The sequence below is a fragment of the Cucurbita pepo genome, chromosome 6 (assembly GCF_057944985.1).
Source record: "Cucurbita pepo subsp. pepo isolate OVF chromosome 6, ASM5794498v1, whole genome shotgun sequence".
Taxonomy (NCBI): domain Eukaryota; kingdom Viridiplantae; phylum Streptophyta; class Magnoliopsida; order Cucurbitales; family Cucurbitaceae; genus Cucurbita; species Cucurbita pepo.
This window is the reverse complement of record NC_141803.1, coordinates 696,548-716,232: the sequence shown is the minus strand read 5'-3', so window position 1 is coordinate 716,232 and position 19,685 is coordinate 696,548. Positions and strand designations below refer to the sequence as shown.

The window sequence follows — 19,685 nt, the reverse complement described above, 5'->3', positions numbered from 1 at the left end:
TATTTTATATAGCCACAAATTAAATATCTGAGATCCAAAATTTTCAATATTGTCGAATTAAATTTTTTATATCATATGAATCGTGCTTTTATAAATTATATTTTTTAAAATTATTGAATAATTTTTTCTTAAAATATATTATATAATTTAACTTCGAAATATACCATTTTGAAACAAAAACAATATGTATTTAAAAAAGCAAAAATAATATATATTTAAAAAGTTTTTTTAAAAGTAATAAATATTTTAAGAGTATTGAGAATCAAAATGAATAAAGTTGGATGGATGAGACAAAAAAATTAATTTTTATTTTAAGTAAGAATGTAATATATAATTCGGAAAGTCGGTCGAAAAGAAAATCGTCGATGTCGATCGAAGAATCGTTCCAATAAAAAAATTACGAAATTATGAAATTACGAAATAGCCATTACATCTACGTGTCGCTCTCCAATTAGTGGATGATCAAGCTGTTCCTCCCTCTTGCTGTAGGGAATACTTCCGATCTAGAATCGGAAAATAGAAGAAGTTCCCTCCATTGCAGGGCGCGGGATTGAGCTGTGGCGGAGAGGGTTTTTCCGTGACCTAGGGTTTTTCCGTGACCTAGGGTTTTTCCGTGACCTAGGGTTTCCACTTTCGTAGCCGAAGGGAAGCCGGGGCTTGATCACAGAAGGTGTCAGTGAATTGCCATGGAGAGCGCCTTTGCGAGCGCCTCTGCTATCTCAGACCAGAGGCAGAAGATCGAACAGTATAAGAACATTCTGTATAATGTTTTGTCGTCAAACGATTCAGTCCAAGCCAAGAAGTTTATCGATCACAGTTAGCTGCCTTTTTTTAATACGTTGAAGTTTTCTCCCAACTTGTTCATCTTCAATTTAGTACGAAGTTAGGGCTAATCATCTGACGACTCTTGATATGCAGCACTATCTGACGAAGTTCCGCTTGTGGTTTCGCGGCAGCTCTTGCAAACTCTTGCGCAAGAGTTGGGGAAATTGGAGGGTGAGACTCAGAAAGATATCGCCCATTACATCCTCGCACAGATTCAGCCGCGCGTTGTCTCTTTCGAGGAGCAGGTTTGGTTCTGGCGTTATTCTTTCATAATCCGTAGGAATGATGTTTCTCAATTAGGTAATGATAACCAATAACCAATGTCACTTCTGACTGAATTGAGACGGGAGCCTGGCCTTGCCATCCGTCTAATTACACATCTAAATGGAGTATATACTTCTGTTATGTTACCTTTGATTCCCAGTAAGAAATAGGTCCATGAGTGTTTTTGGGTTTATATTGGAATTGAGTGTGTAAAAATGGAGAGGTATCGTAGCTTTCGGATTCATGTTCAAAGCATAGTCAGTGCACATCCAGTATGCTAGAGTACATTTAATGTTGAGTGTGCAGAAGATTATGTAATGTATAGTAAGTCTCTTGGCAGCGTCCTTCATACAAGGACATAAAAATCAGTAAGAGGTATATTTTGAGTGTGTTGTTATCTTGAAATGATCAATATCAATTATTCATAGTAAATATGATTTTTATTTTAATATCAGTTCCTCTGTTCTCTTCTCACAATGTTCTGAGTGTGGCTAGGGGCTTCAGTTTTAACTACTTATGTTGTTCATGGATCTCGACTTGCATGGTCCGTAGAGGAAGGAAATAATTTGTCTCCCGTGAGCTGCAGGTGTTGATTATTCGAGAGAAGCTTGCTGAATTGTATGAATCAGAGCAGCAATGGTCAAAAGCTGCTCAGATGCTCAGTGGCATCGATCTAGACTCTGGAATGAGGTATAATACCCATTTTCCTTTCAACCTCTTCCGTGAAAGTACAATTATATAAATTTTGGACTCTTACTGTAGTTACCTTTTTATGGTCTTTGTCAGAGTGATCGACGAGTCATACAGATTGTCAAAATGTGTTCAAATTGCTCGTTTATACCTTGAGGTACAGTATAATTCTGTAGTTTTAATTTAATTCCTACAACGGTATTTATAACAAAGGGCTATATTTTAGTAGTGGCAATTTGCTATGAGGTCATGTAAAAGCATTACGTTGAGCTCTGTATGATGGAGGAAAGTGGTTTCAGATTGCATTGTATGCATGATAAAATCCTTAAACCGGTGCCCTAGACCAACTTGGTCATCTTGACTATGCATGATATAATATAATCATACAGCAATTTTTAATTGCATTGGAGGCGCTTGACAAGAATTAATTGTTTAATGTTTATACTTACGCGGGCAATGAAGTTTATTTAGTCTTTGGTACTTGAGCACTCAGTCATGCTCAATTTCTTCAACAGGATGATGATGCTGTTAATGCTGAGGCTTTTATCAATAAAGCATCATTCTTGGTTAGCAATAGTCAGCACGAAGTCCTTAATTTACAATACAAGGTTAGGAAAGCTTTCGGTTGTTGATGACAATAACTTAAGGATGGCCATATGGTTTTTCTTCTGTCTTTTAATCCTGACAATAACTTAAGGATGGCCATATGGTTTTTCTTCTGTCTTTTAATCCCCACCGTTGTCGCAGGTTTGCTATGCTAGGATCTTAGACTTGAAAAGGAAGTTCTTGGAAGCAGCACTGCGTTATTATGATATATCTCAAATTGAAAAGAGACAAATAGGAGATGAGTATGTAAAGTTGAACATTCTTTTCATAGAATAGAAGTGGTTTCTAGCTTTGTCAAGCAACCGTTGTTCGAGTGATATACTTGTTTTAGGACACTGACCTTAAAGCATTTGCACGCCTTTGAAAGTTCCTTTATTTTTACAGGTCTTCCAGTTCGTATGCATCAAATTTCCAGCATTCTTGACATTCTTTTTTGCACTTTTCATTTACTGCAGGAATTGCTCAACTTTAAATAATAAGCATATACATTTCTGTCTCATTTCGTAAATAATTACAAAATAGGAAATTGGCTAGTTTTGACATGAAGACATTTGTTTTATTGTACAATATTCATGTCTTGATATGACTCATAGATTTTCGTTTTTTCCCCGTTCCTTTCAAGTTTATAGTTGAACTGCAAAATTAAGCTGACACTGATATAATTATAATATGCAATAGCAGTGAGTGTCGACCAATTTTGTGGGCCTTTTCAGTCTGAAATTTTCATAAATGTATTATGCAAATAGTCTTTTGTTGATTTTCCTTTAATATTTCACCCTTCTAAGCCTTATGCCTTCAACTATTTTCTACAATTATATTATGAAGATCTCTCTTGAGTTTAATTTCTCTGGCTTCATAGTGTCTAGGCGGATCTATAAGCTCAAAATTTTAGAGACTTGCACATGCATGGACGAAAGCTAGTTCTTTTTTTTTTTTTTTTTTAATATCAATTCTGCAAAATTATTTTACTCAATCTACTAAACAATTCTGTGCCTTCATTGGAAAAGGAAGTTTTGTTCCCACATACTTTTAATATATATTGGTTTTTGGTCAAGGAGATCGTTGTTTCATGATTAGGGCAGTATTTGGTGGCAGACTTGTTGTTTCGCTATCTTGTGGGTAGTCTGGAGTGAGAGAAACAGTAGAATTTTTAGAGGGATGGAGCAATCTTTTGACGAGGTTTGGGAGGAAGTGAGGTTTAGTGCCTCATTATGGGCATCTGTTTGTTGGACTTTTTGTAACTATTAACTTAGCATCATTCTTTTGGATTTGATCTCGTTTTTGTAGGTAGTTGAGGGCTCTTTGTTGCTTTTTGTATGTCCTTGAAAGCTTGGTTACTAACCACCAAAAAAGAAAAAGAAAAGAGAAAAAAGAACTGAGTTCCAACACAATCCTATGATTTGTATACTACAGTTGAATTTAGAAAACTTAATGTTTTTTAAATGGAAAATATAAATTCATTCATGGCGTTGTTTTTTTTTTTTTTTTTTTTTCTTTGAAGGAAATCATGGTGTGTTTAAAAGATATTGCTTAGTTAATACTTTCCTTCGGCCTTTCTTGTTTTAGTATAGTCATTATAAAGGCGGATGTTAGTTACTTTATCTGTTTTTTTCTCAGAGAAATCAACGAAGAAGCATTGGAACAAGCTTTATCTGCTGCAGTGACATGCACAATATTGGCTGCTGCTGGTCCACAGCGATCCCGAGTTCTTGCCACATTATACAAAGTAAAAATCTTCTTTAAAAAAATGGAACTTATATATCATTTTGGAGGGGAGTGATTTTTTTAATATGCACTTTCTAAGCATTGACCTTTTGGTTTAGGATGAGCGTTGCTCAAAGTTAAAAATCTATCCAATACTGCAAAAGGTTCCCTTTCTCTCTCTCCCTCTCTCTCTCTACGTTCAAGACTGTTCAGTTCAATGACATTAATCAGGGTAAAATTTAACTATTAGGTTTACTTGGAGAGAATTTTGAGAAAGCCTGAAATTGATGCATTTGCTGAAGAGCTAAAGCCTCACCAGGTTATTGTTTTTGCTCTTTACCTCTTTCTTGATTCTGCATTGAATCATTTTTTAAGAAATTTTCCTTTACATTACTTCAACAGCAAGCCCTTCTGCCAGATAATTTTACTGTGTTGGATCGTGCTATGATTGAGCATAATCTTCTCAGTGCAAGCAAACTCTACACAAATATAAGGTTAAATATGTGTAGTTTGTCATCTCGTTCTCCTTTATTCCTTTTTTCTCGTTTTACTATTGTTTTTGGTTATTCCTGTCGCAGCTTCGAAGAGTTAGGCACTTTGTTGGGTATTCCTCCTCATAAGGTGTGTGCCATTTTATTGTTCTTAATACTTCGGCAGAACTTCGTCTACTTTTTGCTAATGATTTTAGATTCGCTTCTTACAGTATGTTTAAATTAAGACATGCAATTAGTTTCTTGTTGTCTGTTTGGGTAAAAATGATCCTTAAATTACTGATTTTTTAACATAAACGGGGAGAGAGAATGGATCCTATCACATTAACCTGCCGAACCTCTCTATTAATTAGAAACGAAAGAAAGAAAGAGAAAAAATATTACTCTTTTAAAAGGTCCCAGCTAACCATGTTTAAGAGAATAAGGAAAACTCTTTTAAACGGGAAGGTCTTAGCTTTAGCTTTGTATCATGGCTCTTGTTCGTGTGTATTTCTAGTTCTTTTTATAAGTGTAGTCCCTTTATAATTAGCTGCAATTGAAACTTGTGAACGTGTAGTAGTGTACTGTTCTTTACTTGTCTTGATTTTACTTTTCACCGAATCAATAAAATTGTTGTTAATATAAAGTTACTTTCCCTGGCCTGAAATTTGCTAGAAAATATTCATTATTCAAAACAAGTTTTAATTTGAAAATTAAGTTGATATGCGTGCAAATTATCCCTGCCGATAAAAGAAATTCCAATGATCTGGATCTGGACTCCAACTACCTTCCAGTGTGATCTTCTACTCGAACATCAGTGACTAACACAAAGAAGTAGGTTATCAATATCATATAGGCCTCAGGAAATTACAATCCTCCCTCTTGCTTTTTCATTAATAATTACTAAATAAGAGATACTGGGGTTGTGCCCTTGATGGTACCTCTATTTGCAACCAAATTTCTTTGCATTCAAAGCCATACGAAGGACCAATCAACCATATCATATGACTTTACCCCCCTCATCAACTACCTCGTTTCAAGGATAGGTCTCAAAATGTTGTTTACCCCCTCTAGAGGCAGGCCAGGTTGGCTCTCCAAAATAGTTACATGTAGGACCTTGATCTTTTAGGTCTATCCACAAATTCTAGCAAGGATTTTATAAATATTGGCAGTGTCGGTGGAACTAATAGGTCTAGAATATATCTGGCGTGAAAGCTGAAGATTTTCTGGGAATCAGGCATGTACAAGTTTCATTAACACAATTTGCTTACCTTTTCTTTCATGATAAAGCTTCGTAAATTATTCGGCAGTATGGCTGTTTGCGTCTGGAGTTTTTTCACATAAAAAGCTGCTAACAACTTAAAAATCTCACCCTTCCGGAAGTCTTTCCAACAATTGGGATACCTTAACAGATTCAAGCTAAAGAGCTCACAAAAATGAACTTATTTGATATCTTCTACTTCTGGCTTGCAAGCAGATACTCAATTTGCTTATCAAGTTCATTTTGCTTGCTAAATTTGACTTTGTTTTTAGGCTGAGAAGATAGCATCCAGAATGATCTATGAGGACAGAATGCGGGGATCAATTGACCAGGTTTTTATCTTCGCTTCTCGATTCCCCCCAAATGAAAGAATTATTGGAAAAAAAATGGATTATCTATTTTAATTAGCTTTCAGAACTGTTTGCACATATTATATTTAGCTATGAAACTGCTATCAGGTTGAAGCTATTATCCATTTCGAGGACGATATTGAAGAGCTGCAGCAATGGGATCAACAGGTATTTTCTCTGGATTTCATTTCTATTTATTTGTTGCTCGTTTCAAAATTTGAAAGAGTAAAGCAGGTTCACTTAAATTGCGCGGCACATGTTATGGAAAATTTTAGATATCTGCATTTATGACAATGACTAAATGTTTTTTAAAAATTAAAAGAGAGAAGAGAGAAGGAAGGAAAAATGTCTAATTATTATTTTCATTTTTGGTCTTGATGTACCGTGTAATTATTTGTTTTGTTTGGTCTGTGTAGATTGTTGGTCTTTGTCAAGCGCTGAACGATATCTTTGATAGCATGGCAAATAAAGGGGTCTCCCTTCCCGTCTGACCAATGTGCTGTTACCGATTCCCAATCCAGTGATTTTGTATTATCTTAGAAACCTTCATCTTGTTACCATAATTTTGAGGCTACTTTAGTTTTTTTTATTGTTTCTTTTTCTTTTTTGAAGAGTTTGAAAATTGTTATTCTTTTTAGCAGCGAGGGTTATTTGTCTGTCATCGGTGAAAAAAAAAAAGAAAAGAAAGAGAGAGCGAGAGAGAGGGATACGAAGAGTTACGAAGCCAATGTATCAAAATATTTAACTTCTCCTCACTAAGAAAAGGAAACAGGAAAAGATGAAATGAAGCACTGTTTATGGCTTTGGAGGGTCATACCACACTGCAAACCAAATCTGCCAGGTAAGTCCAAAGGATCGTTTATTTGCGAAAAGAACCAATTCGAAATTGATTTTACCAAGTTTTAATGTAAGGACAATTTTGAATCTTTTATATATGGATCTTCCAATTTAAATTTGTACATGTCTTGATACGGTGGCTGCTGGCCTCCCCCGTTTTACCAAACCTAACGGATTTGATTGAAGTAATGCTATTAGTAATAGCTCCTCGCAAGAAAACAAATGGTGGCTTGTAAATTTAAGGAAACGAACTTATGAGTATCTTGGTTGTTGTCATCCATACAAATGTCCACATGAGTGGGAGAGGTAAACAAAATATCATAAAGGTTTTGAAATAAAGGTTTTGAAATCTCTCCTTTGTTCGGGGTATGAAAATCTATTTCATAGTTCACTTATTTTTTAAATCATGACGTTAATGGAAATGTGTAATGGGCGGGCCAAAATAATAATATTAAGGTAGGCTTGATGGGCCGGCCAAAATAGATAATATCCTGCCCAAAATAGATAATATCAAGGTGGCTTGAATCGTAACAAATAGTCACATTTTAAAATAAAAAATAGTTAAATGTGAAGTTAAAATCAATATGTAATAAAATCCTTCGAATTGCATCATATTAGTCGATTATATTTATATTGACAATTTCAAAAAACTACTCATACTATGATCATAGTATGATGGCAGTCGGGCAAGTATGCCCCCATCGTCTAGTGGTTCAGGACATCTCTCTTTCAAGGAGGCAGGGATTCGGACTTCCCCTGGGGGTAGGGTACTACGAAAGGAAGTTGATCATGGATTATCAATAAGCTTGGAATTGATTCTTCCCGGGTCGATGCCCGACCGGTTAATGGGGACTGGGGACGGACTATAAATTCGTTGGCAATATGTCTATGCTGGTTCAAATCCAGAGCAAAATAGAAAATAAGGGAGCAAAATAGAAAATAGGGGATTATTAATGTAAGTAGAAAAATCTCATATTACAGGAATTTAAGTTAGGAAATCCACTTTATTCATAAAATTTATACTCTAAAAAAAAAAGTTTAGACCACGACAATCCGCAATCTAGAACAAATTATAACTTATCAAAATTGTGAGCTAAATGGTCCCTTATTGGTTTCCTGTGTGGCCTTACAAAGGCCTTAATTACTAGCAGATATGTGGGCAATTAACTCGGAATTTAAAGGCAAAGTGCCCACCCAACGAAACGTTGAACGGAACGGACTTCAAACACAACTAACGTAAACAAAGGCATTGAACTCGGATCCAAAGGCAAATATGTCGGGTCCTTATATTAGAAATCTCCCTTCAGTCTTTATTGGCTTCTTCATGTGTGTCTTCTCCAACTTGAATGACGCGAATGCAGAACTCATTTGGCTGGACTCCTCACCAAAAGTGCATGGTTTGCGTTGCAATTGCAAGGACGATTGCCTTAATATATCAAACAATGAACTGCCTGGTTTAGCTTCGTTCTGTGCACTTGGTCTCACTTGGGAGTAACTAAACTTGGCTGAAGAAATCCTTGTAGGTTTATTTTCATTCTGGCCCTGCAAAGCCAAGTTATTGATGTTATTAGTCAGCCCACTATCAACCAAGGAACACTTGATCGGTTTGGATTGAACTGATCTATGAGGAGGTGAAGTCATCTCTTGCCTCTCAATCATCCAAAAGTAAACATGAATATATATGGTCCAGCATCAATATTTTTAACGAGAGCTGACCTGATCAGAAGTTTCTTCCATCGTTGGAATTGCACTCTTGCTATTGCTATCATCTCGACCGAAAATGAAAGAACGACTGTTGATTGATGAAACGTGCTTACGGGATGAAGAAAGAGATAAATTTGAACTTCGACCTAAGAAAGATGACTGCATAATTTATGTTAGCTTTATAGAAGATGTTATCTTTTTACAATAGAACCAACGGATTGAATAGGCTAATGCATTTCTGAATTCAGAGATTATGCACACAGATACCTTGGATGTTATGTTCTTGCCTACACCAGTTAGTGGAGGGTCCAAAAACGCTGCATAAATAGAGACAATGCATAAGGATTAAGCAAGATAAAGGATGCTAGATTCAGAGGGGATGATGAATGTGCTGCAGATCTTACATTGTGCTTTGGGTCTCTTCTTTACATCGGATACAACATTCAGCTTCTTAATAAGACCAAAAACTTCTCTAGTGCTCTCATCCTCAGCAGGCGACAGAAATGTGGATTTTTCCTCCTGTTTCAGACCAATCGTTAGATCATCCTGTGAGCAATATGGTTGAACGATTAAAAGATAAAAATCTTAGTTCATCAAAGAACAGCTTGAATCTCACAGCTTTATAAAGTACACGTTCTCTTTCTATCCTCCTTTCTGTTTCCTCGTCGTCGGACATGTACTGATCATCATTATCTGTATACATTTGAGGAAGCATTTGCTTTACTTTTCGAATGTTCATTCGAGCAACATTCAACGGAAGTAAATCTTCTGCGGCTGCTTCACAAAATTCAAAATCATCATTTTCTCCTTCATTATTTACATCATCCAGCAAAGCTGGTGTAGTAAATTTTGATCCATATTTCAATTTCTGCAAAAGATCTTCTGTTCCAGCAGCATCTTCCTGTTCAAGCCACTTCTGATGGAGTTCGTTGCGTTTTTCATTGTCTAATGGATTTTCTTCGTATGCAGTTGCTATCATATCTTGAAGCTCTTCTGAATCAGTGTACTCGTCTTCATCTTCATCTTGAAAGCGCATATCATGGTCACTGTCATCTTCTTCCTCAGCTTCATCATCAACAAAAGCTTTAACAGGATCCCCGCTTGCCAATGAAGGCAAGTTTGACAAACCATGTGGATGTGGATTTACATTCTCCTTATCATTATCCTCCTCATCAGAACTGCAAAAGCAAAGTACTTGAGAAGTTAAGTTATATGATCAAACAGCCAGCGATGTGAAGCAACTAAAATTAAGATTTCTTGAAACCAATATCAAACAATTAGCAGTGGCCCAGCTTGATATTCTCGGTGTTTAACATTGAGAGAGTAGGAAAGGAAGTCATGAACATATCAAATGAGTACACGTAATAAAATTTCCAAAAATTCTTACTCCTCATCAAGGGCTGCAGAATCGAGCCTTAAATTCATTGCCAATACGGATGGTGTGAAATTTTCTTGCAAATGACTTCTGGATGTCTCGTTCAACTCATCATCAAGAGGTGCAGATTCATGCTTTAAATTCATAGCCAATACAGATGGCGTAAAATTTTCTTGCAGAGGATTTTTGGACATCTCATTTGATACATCGTCTCCATTGCTTGTTTGGGAATCAGAAAAGAGTTCCTAGAACATGATAGACATAGTAATTATGCTGAAAAAATATAGAGATAAAACAATAGATTATCAGAACTCATTGAATGAAAATACCTGAGTGTCATTAATAGGAGTCCAAAATGCTTCTGTGACGTCGTCGGTAGCCTGTAATTCATAAAGACAACAACTGCATCAAGTCAGCAACACAATTGAAATTCTAATTTCAAAACACTTGAAACTTGACAATCATTGAAGCAAAAAAAATAAATTTGTTATTTGGGTCAAATTGTCAGGTAGTAAGAAAATTTCGTGTCAGTTAACTTCCTTCAAGTCTTAGTTACTAGAATGACTCAACCAGAACTAGCCAATACTTCCACCAAGAAAATTGTTACTCCTAAGCATGTGATAAAACTCCATTTCGAAATGACGGCAAGCTACAAAAACAATTGCCCTTGTTATCACAAGATCATTTTGTACATTTGCCACATTTTAATTATAAACTAATTTAAACCTATTAATGGCACGGCAAGGAGAGGTGGATGCATCTAACCTTTTCCCTCTCGAAGGGCATGTTTGTCCCATTACTCCTTTCATCTATACACATTGAACCTTTTCGGTTCCCCAAATCAGCAGGATGCTGATCCATATCCTCGCATTCTCTTTCTACAGAATCCGCCCTCCCTTCTACAGACAACCTATGCTTGATCACGACCTCTGTGCACAGATAATTGTCATCGTCGTCGCAGTCTAGAATGGCATTCTCAATATTGATAGATCTGCGTAAATAAATATTGTATAAGTTCATAGTCTAGGTACAAATGTATGACTAAGAATAGGATGCCCACTTCCTAGAGAGCTCAAGCTTCCTTTGTCGGATCTTCTCCAACACTGAGGATATCGGTTTCCGAACAAGTGGCATGGGCTTGAATGCTGCCCCTCTGGTATCTAACAAGAAGGAAAAATAAACTTGAGAATGTAGACGGGGAAGTGTGGCTTAGGCTTGGAGCTTAATTTTGAAGATCGATCGTCTTTAAGAAGAATTAGGACACGATTGTGAGAATCAGTAATACAATTTACCTCGCAAGAGTCTCTGAGACTCGGCGCGGAGTTGTTCAACGTATTCTCTTCTCTCCTGAAAAATATAAGCAATGAAATAAGTAAATACCGAGAAATTGGGGAAATATCCACATGTTATCGCATTTAAGGACATCGGAGGTCCTCATACCTTCTCAAGAGTCCTTTTGGAGACCGCAGTCTCGTTGAAATCTTCAGGCTCTCCACTGCTCTTGAGCCTTTTGTTCTTTGATTTCCTCCTCTTTGCTTCTCTCTCGTCCTCGAATGAATCCAAACTTGGCCGTTTCTTCACCAGTTCATCTACCAGGGAATCGCCACTTTCCTCTCCTATCCTCGGACTTTGATATTCATCTATTTCATCAATACCAGCGACGGCATCAAATTCCAAGCCCTTCTCGGCTCCAGAATCATTTTCCTGATCATCCAGACCAAGACTAGGTTCCAAGTTGCCACCATCGTCCAAATCCCTCGATCCAGATCCCGATTGTCGAAGCTCATCGGAATCATCCAGATCTTGGCCGTTAAATTTATCAGAATCATCGGCATCAGTTTCCGCCGCACTCAATTCACGCATCTTAAGGCTATCATCGAACCGATCATCGATCCTCGAAAATTCCCCCAACACTCCACTCGAAAATTGATCATCGACCCTCGGCAACTCCTCCGATAGAACACTAGCCTTCTTCAACCGCTTCAGCTTCCTCCCCGAAACGAGAGGGGAATCGACCGCGGGAGACGAAAGTAACTGGAAATCGTCGTCGCTCTCCATCCTGTACTATCGATTGGGAAACAAAAATCCAAGACGAAGGACTGACCTGAGAACAGTGGATGAAAAATCGGGAGCCGCTAAGAGAAGGGTGTAGTGGCGGCAAAGCGAATTCGAAAAAATTGTGAAGACATAAAGGCTAAGGCACCCTTTTATTTTTTAATGAGATGCCAAACGAAGTCGAGCGAGCCCGCCAAAATTACCTGTTCCGACTCCACAGAATCTATTCATGATCTGTCGGTAATAAATGTAGAAAGACGAAGCTCGGCCCGGCCCAGTCGTTTTTTTTTCTTTTTTATATTTTTTTTATTCTCAATTATTGACTCTTACATTACTCTTTATTTTATTTTCATCCTATCTTCCTTCCTCTTCAGATCAGATCGGTGTTATTTACTAATGGATACATTTTTTTTTTATTATATTAATATTTTAAAATATTTATTTGTGGTTGTATTTTCATATTTTTTAGATAATTTATTATATATATATATATATATATATATATATATATATATATATATATATATATATATATATATATATATAAAAGAAGAAAAAAAAAAAGTAATTTAGTGTTCATTAATTTTGCTTAAAACCAATGAAATTATTAATTAAATTATTCAGAAACCATGTGGCAGGTTAAATTTCTTATTTCTTTATAATCAAAATTGTTATTTTATTTCCTCCACTGAGTTCTGTAACTGGCATGTGACACTTTTTATAATGAGTTTATTTTCTTCCAATTTTAATAATTAGTGCATGCATATTATTTGCCTTAGAAGTTAAGTTTGATTCCAATCTCAATTTCAGAAGTCTTTATGTGAAATTTCATTAGATTACATAATCTAATTGCCTATAAGATGACTACACAACGACAAATCATTACCGGAACAGAGGTTAATCTAGATAATTATATTAAAATCGTCAATTCGAGAACAGTTTGATAAACAATACGTCAATTATCTTTCTAATTAAAATATTTATTTATTAGGTAAAAAAAATTGACCATATTCATCAAAGTCTACGTTTGTATAAGATTTAAGTATAGATCTAACTTACTCGTTAATTCAAACAATATTTACGTTCAATAATTTGTCTCAAAATATCTGTCAGCAGACTCAGCACCAACACTGTTGAATTCTTGGAACTGTTCTGTTCATTCCAGCAAAATCACTGCAGTATCTCCTGCACTATTGGATCTTGAAAATGAACAGCAGAGAGTAAGTTTTTACTATGTTCTTTATTCAAGCTGCTGCTAATCCTTGTAAATTTCATTCCCTCAAATGATATGAGCAGTTAAAAGATGAGAGCATGAGCAAAATGAATGTGGCAGTCACTTCAAAAGAACAGCTTCTTATGATTATTGAGGTGTACTTAAAATTTGAGTGCACAGAACATTTTCAGATTCAATCATCAATGTATGTAGAAAACTCCATGCTCACTATAAATCACAACAGGAATTTAAAGGGAACATTGATTTAAGAATTACACTTCGAAGTTCCATGTCGACTCTGCAGTTACTTTTGGCCTTTTGGATTCATCTGCCATGTTGACCGATGCTACAATCTGCATAACAAAAGATGGGTTAAAAAGAACTGACGACAAAGTCTGTATTATCAATATCCTTTCATTTCAAAACAGTGAAAAGCTTTTGAATTGAGTAGAAGCATCTAAGGTTGCTACCGCACTCAGTTTGCTGGATAAATAATCAACTACCATGGTAGAGAACTGATTCAGGTGCTAGCAACTACATTTTTATCCCATTGCCTCCAAGGATAAACAATCTAGTCATGAACTGATAAAACCAGTTCCACTGAAACTACACAGCCCTTTCCAAGATAGCTAATGCCAGAACCTCAGCCTGGAACAACCACTTCAAGCCTGCAGGTATTTTGCCTTCTTCTCAATTGCACCGTGTCAGTACATTGCCAACGCTTAAAGCGTGTGAACTACTCTCTGGAAACACTTTCACCAATCATTTCCCAAGATATATATATTGGCACTGGTTAGAGAGGGGAACGACATTCCTTAATAAGGGTATGGAAACCTCTCTCTGATAGACACGTTTTAAAACCTTGAGGGGAAGCCCAGAAGGAAAGTCCAAAGAGGACAATACTGGCTGGTGGTGAGCTTGGGCTGTTACAAATGGTATTAGAGCCAAGTTTTGGGCGTTGTGCTGGCGCGGACACTGGTTGTTAAGGGTGTGAAAACATCTCCCTAGTAGATGCATTTTAAAACCTTGGGAGAAAGTCCGAAAAGGACAATATATGCTAGCTTGGACTGTTTACATATATATTGGTGTTTAAAACTACCTAATACTCTTGAAAAATATTTATGGTAAAAGAAAGCATTTCATCTCAATACATAACAACAAATTGCATCATGAAACTCGACCCCGACTATTAGTGTATTGACTACTTCAAAACAAAATAACAGTTAACAATTTTGGAAATGCAGAGCCTAACTCAAAGACTGTGACTATCCTGTTTGTTTGTTTTTATATCCTGCAGTTGTGCATGGCCCAGGCTAATAAATATGTCTTGAATTTCCTCAAACCTCTCACGTGGGAGAGGGAGATTTTTCAAAGATAAGATGATAAAACCTCCAAATAATACTCACCACAGACCAAACAAAAATGTATTTTCAAAAAACCATGTCATGAAACATCAGATTATCAGAGGCTAAGTGAGTAGAAAATCAAGTAATTCCTACTTAAAACCCCATGTCCCATTTATATGTTGAAACCAGGATGAGGAAACAATCCAAGGGGTTCGTTTTCTTTTAAAGGTCCAATGAAATAGCTAACCATATATTTAAAGTTCAGACTAATTACTATTTGAAGGAATAATTCAAGATTCTCATAGAACTCCCTGGTCGTCAATCTCTTGCAAGGAAGTCTCCCTCCCATTCTCTTAAGAACCATAGTATCAGGCCTACTCCCACCAATCCATAGGGAGATTCTGAGCACCCCAACATTGGCACTACGAGAATCATCCTCTGGGGCCCTCTACTTCCATTATTGGGTATACATCATCCTCTGGGGCTCTCTACTTTCATTATTGGGTATACTGAACAATGGATGTTTGTGTTTTACACTCTGAGCTCAATGAAAAAAATTCATGGGATATAAAAAATTCATGGATTGTATATCCCATGGGAACTTCCAAGCCAGACATTCTTTCAAATAAGTGCTTAGTCTAGTGTAACAGTCCAAGTCCACCGCCAGCAAATACTGTCTGCTTTGGCCTGTTACGCATCATCATCAGCCTCACAATTTTAAAATGCATATGCTAGGGAGAGGTTTTCACACTCTTATAAAGAATGTTTTGTTCCCCTCTCCATACAATGTGGGATCTCACAATCCACCCTTTTTCGGGGCCCAACGTCTTCGCTGGCACTCGTTCCCTTCTCCAATTGATGTGGGATTTCACAATCCATCTCATTCGGGGCTTAATGTCCTCGTTGGCACACCGCTCGGTCCCTAGCTTTGATACCATTTGTAACAACTCAAGCCCACCGCTAGTAAAAATTGTCCGTTTTAGCTTGTTATGTATCACCGTCAACCTCACAGTTTTAAGACGCGTCTGCTAGGGAGAGGTTTCCACACCCTTATAAAAAATGTTTTGTTCCCCTCTCCAATCGACGTGAGATCTCACGATTAGACAGCTAGAGTTCAATTTCATTTTAACACTACAGAAGATGTGCATTTCACGTGTATGGTCAGATAGAATTACATTATACCAAAGTCCACAATAGTGGTTTATCCATAGGAAACTTTCCTGTGCAGAAAAAGTACTTGAAACATCATACGAGGTTCCTCCTTTTTGGAGAGTAATCATATCCAGAGATTTTAATTTGCGCAATTAACGAGCATTCAAAAACTATAGAAATATAATCACAAAATTACATACCTTGAAATTTCCGCTTGACTTCAAATTCCTTGTCCATTCTAATCCCAGTGCTTTGTTTGTAGTCTGGTACGTAGCCTTTAATACATCGTCGTCGTAAACCTTCCTTGAAATGGAGAAGTCCCACGAATTCTTTGCAACATCGTACGAAGGTTCAAAAGTGGTTGCATGTTTGTGCACGTAGGTGTACTTCAATTTACAATTTCCAGAGCCAAGAGCGTGACTAGCAGAGAACTTGTTAGCCGAATCAAGGACTAGGTTCCCGTCGAGAACTGTTCTATTATCAGCCCAACTATGGATGTAAGTCAAATTCAAAGGCTTCTCCGCTACCTTGACAGTATTCATAAACTGAAACCGAAGATCCTGTAAAATAGCATGCAATAACGAATCGAGTTAGCACGATATTGAATTTGATGATGCGAAGGGGGAAAATGAATCCTAGAGAAACCTAACTCAGGCTTCCAGCAAAAAAAGAGATTAATTCAGCAGTACAATGAATCAATTTCAGGTCCAGCCTAAAAGAATTATATACAATTTCCGCGAGCTCCAGTGCCAAATTTATAGTAGATTAAACCAAACGGTTCAGACTGATAGGTAAGATTGACAATAGCAAATTCCCACTCCTACCGAGATGTTTCGATTCGTGAAATTCTCATAGCCATCAAACAGCCATGAGAATCTAAAAAATGGAACAGTCGAAGCACCTTTTCGGGAACATTGTAGTCGACTATGAAGAAGCCTGGTTTCTCGACGGCAAGGGAAAGACCGTTTAAACTAGGGCCGTTGATGATTGTGGCGTCGGTGATGGATGCTCGGAGCTTGACATCGCCGGCGTTAACAGCCAAAGTTGAGGCGGCGCCGCTTTTGTCTGCGTCGTACTTGGTCTTCAGAGTTGCCTTCATTGTTAGAAGGAAAGGAGATAAGCAAGATATCCAGATGATGCAAAACAAAGTTTTCGTTTTTTCCCATTTTAAAGCTGCTGCCTAACTTGCCCTTGTCCAATCAAAACACGGAAAATAAAAGCATTTGGGTTGCCACTTTTTTTCTAATAATTATATTTATTTTATAAATATTTTAAACAGTGTTTTTCATGATTCTTTGGAAATTTTTTCATAATTTAATAATTTCGTTTTTTCATTTTTTGCTTTTGAAAAATACTTGCAATCCTTATTTCTATTTCTATTGCTTTATTACATATTTTTTAAACTAAGTTTTCAAAAAATAAAAGTCAAATTTTGAAATTTTATTTTGTTTCAAATAATATATTTCAACTATTTCAAAAAACACATTTTAAATTTAAAAAATTTTTAAAAAATACCTCGAACATTTTTTAAATTCTCATTAATACATTATATATTTTTTATAACTTAAAAAAAAAACTATTTTTACCATTAGAATTGATTTTTTGGGATATTCACCCACTTTCAAAAATAATATTAAAAAGTTCAGAGATAATTCATAAAGTGTCCATAATCCATTTAAGTTTAAAAAAATTATGTTTTTTTATAAATGTTAAAATGTTAGATATTTTTTTAACCTAGTATTAAGGTAATAATTCTTTTATTAGTGTGAGTAAGATATTTTTTAAGTTTTTATTGAAATTCTAAAATTATTATTCAATTTTTTAAAATTTTTAAACAAATAAAAAATTTAGATGCATTTTTATTAATTTAGTCTATTAAATCATAAGAATAAAAATATGAAAAAAAAAAATCGGTTTAATTTATTGGTCAGTCGAAAAAAAGGGAAGTATTATGAATGAGAGGAAAATTGGAAAGCGCAGATGGCTCGCACGCCGAACTCCAAACCCTAATGCCCGTGAATGCTATAAATACCAATACCAGTGTCCAGGCTCTGTCCACCGCGTTCGCCGTCTACACTGAATTCCCATTTCAATTTCTTCGTCTCTTCACATACTCGTTTGGTTGCCTTCATCCCACTGAGTTTTGAAATCTTGAACCCTAATTTTCAGTATCTCAACGTCGGATACCCGATCTGATAGGGTTTGAGCCAAACTTCTTTCTACTCATTTCTAATTCTGCTCTTTTCAAAATTCGATATGTTTGCGTTCAATTTCTTCAAGTTTGTTTCGATTTCGATTTCGATTGTAGATTAAGATCGAACTATTGCTTTTCTGCTACATGATTTAGCTAAATGCATCTGTTCACCTTCGCCTTGACATCGTTTAGAAATATCAAGGGGATAATACAGGTGCTAATATCGATAGGTTGGCTTACCAGCTCATTTCATCTTTTTGATTATTGTCTTGGAGTCAAATGGACCTACCGAAATATCGGCAACAATGATTATCCATTATTTGCCCCATTTCTTTATTTCATTTTGCTTTAATTTTGTGAATATTCTGCTCGTTACAATGGCATATGATGAATAATTCATTTACGCTTATTGATATACTGATATTCTGTGCTGACACAAAACTCCGCTTATTATCTGATGCCATTAAAGCTTTCTATCTTTCGTTGTTTTTCTTTGTTTTGTTGGAGATTTATTTCTTTTAAAGGCAGGCAAATGATGTAGACAAATTCTTATCCTACACACTGAAGTAAATGTAGACTATAACTCCGCTTATTATCTGATGCCTTGCCATTTTTTAGAATAAAACTTGATTCATTTGATTGCTCAATGATTTTAAAACTTAGATTCATTTGATTGCTCAATGATTTTAAAACTTAGATTCAATTGATTGCTCAATGATTTTTCTTGTTTTTTCGCTTAGTAATTATAGTATTTGTTCTCGGTTTCACTTATTGCGATTTCGTTTTAGTATAATGTCAGTTTAGTTAGGCGTCAGTCAGCATTTTAATTTCATTCTCATCCATATGTGAATTGCACCACCAATGAAGAGAAATAGCAGACGGGCGGTCTGAATTGATGCCGTGTTGATTGTCTGCAACGCCCATCTTCATGGGTTCCCGAGGTGTAATCAATCTTAAAGCTGTTTGAGAAATTGCTCTGTTTCCATATGATTTTGCTATGATGAAGTTTTGCCAAAAATATGTCTGGACATATGATATTGTCATGATTAGTTTGGTGCATTCTTCTGAGCCTATGTTTTGTTTTTAACTACACATTCTCTCTGGATTTTTCATGGTTTGATTTATTGAGTCGTTCAGTGTATCCGACGAATTCAGTTCAAGTTTTAGAGACATCAGCAGGTTCCGCTGCCGGAAAATCTCTTGCTACAAAAGTCGCGTCACCGCATTTGTTCAGTCGGGTTGCCAATTCAGGCAGATTTTGGTGGAAATGATTGGAAGTCCAATTTAGACATCAGAATTTGTAGATTGGAAGTCCAATTTATATTTCCCCTGCTGGTGGCTTCCCGAGATCGTTGCAGCTGCTTCTATCCATTCCGATGACGAACGCCGATCAGTTGGAAATTATACGTTTCAATTGAATTTTGTTTTAAAATTGTTGATGTACAATTTTCAGTGTATTACTTCTGAATTGTATCATTTTACATTAAATATCAATCAAAACAATTACGTTTAATATATACTTTTTGTTCTAAATCCTATTTACATATTTGAATTCGAATGAAAGTTAATACCGTTGACACAAAATTCCAAATATTTTTATGAGAAATCTTTGGTTGAGTAAACGCTAAAATTTGAATAA

At 36.0% G+C, this 19,685-nt stretch overlaps 3 protein-coding genes, 1 long non-coding RNA gene and 2 other non-coding genes across 6 annotated transcripts; 4 read left to right on the top strand and 2 right to left on the bottom strand.

Annotated features, from left to right (window-relative positions):
- Nucleotides 1-588: 588 nt before the first annotated feature.
- LOC111797234 (COP9 signalosome complex subunit 4) lies at nt 589-6,984 on the top strand. Its single transcript, XM_023680185.2, has 14 exons — nt 589-816; nt 919-1,070; nt 1,676-1,779; nt 1,876-1,936; nt 2,295-2,387; nt 2,527-2,627; nt 4,003-4,111; nt 4,209-4,253; nt 4,340-4,408; nt 4,492-4,583; nt 4,668-4,710; nt 6,093-6,152; nt 6,279-6,338; nt 6,587-6,984. The coding sequence occupies exons 1-14, from the start codon at nt 687-689 to the stop codon at nt 6,659-6,661; spliced, it is 1,194 nt and encodes a 397-aa protein (XP_023535953.1). The 5' UTR covers nt 589-686; the 3' UTR covers nt 6,662-6,984.
- Nucleotides 6,985-7,940: 956 nt separating this feature from the next.
- LOC111797624 (uncharacterized) lies at nt 7,941-12,302 on the bottom strand. The gene is made up of 11 exons (XM_023680682.2): nt 11,527-12,302; nt 11,379-11,433; nt 11,147-11,246; nt 10,852-11,077; nt 10,416-10,466; nt 10,099-10,331; nt 9,328-9,889; nt 9,116-9,230; nt 8,979-9,028; nt 8,724-8,870; nt 7,941-8,549 (listed from the first exon to the last, which is right to left on the bottom strand). Exons 1-11 carry the CDS (start codon nt 12,142-12,144, stop codon nt 8,292-8,294), a joined length of 2,415 nt encoding a protein of 804 aa, XP_023536450.1. The 5' UTR covers nt 12,145-12,302; the 3' UTR covers nt 7,941-8,291.
- A 1,176-nt stretch (nt 12,303-13,478) lies between these two features.
- Nucleotides 13,479-16,985, bottom strand: LOC111796559 (outer envelope pore protein 24B, chloroplastic). The gene is made up of 3 exons (XM_023679232.2): nt 16,754-16,985; nt 16,053-16,412; nt 13,479-13,707 (listed from the first exon to the last, which is right to left on the bottom strand). The coding sequence occupies exons 1-3, from the start codon at nt 16,949-16,951 to the stop codon at nt 13,627-13,629; spliced, it is 639 nt and encodes a 212-aa protein (XP_023535000.2). The 5' UTR covers nt 16,952-16,985; the 3' UTR covers nt 13,479-13,626.
- A 798-nt stretch (nt 16,986-17,783) lies between these two features.
- Nucleotides 17,784-19,561, top strand: LOC147792125 (uncharacterized). Its single transcript, XR_015421433.1, has 2 exons — nt 17,784-18,052; nt 19,184-19,561. It is a non-coding gene; the product is annotated as an uncharacterized LOC147792125 (long non-coding RNA).
- Nucleotides 18,423-18,511, top strand: LOC111797779 (small nucleolar RNA R16). The gene has a single exon (XR_002815605.2). It is a non-coding gene; the product is annotated as a small nucleolar RNA R16 (small nucleolar RNA).
- On the top strand, nt 18,571-18,653 carry LOC111797778 (small nucleolar RNA R16). The gene has a single exon (XR_002815604.1). It is a non-coding gene; the product is annotated as a small nucleolar RNA R16 (small nucleolar RNA).
- Nucleotides 19,562-19,685: the final 124 nt, after the last annotated feature.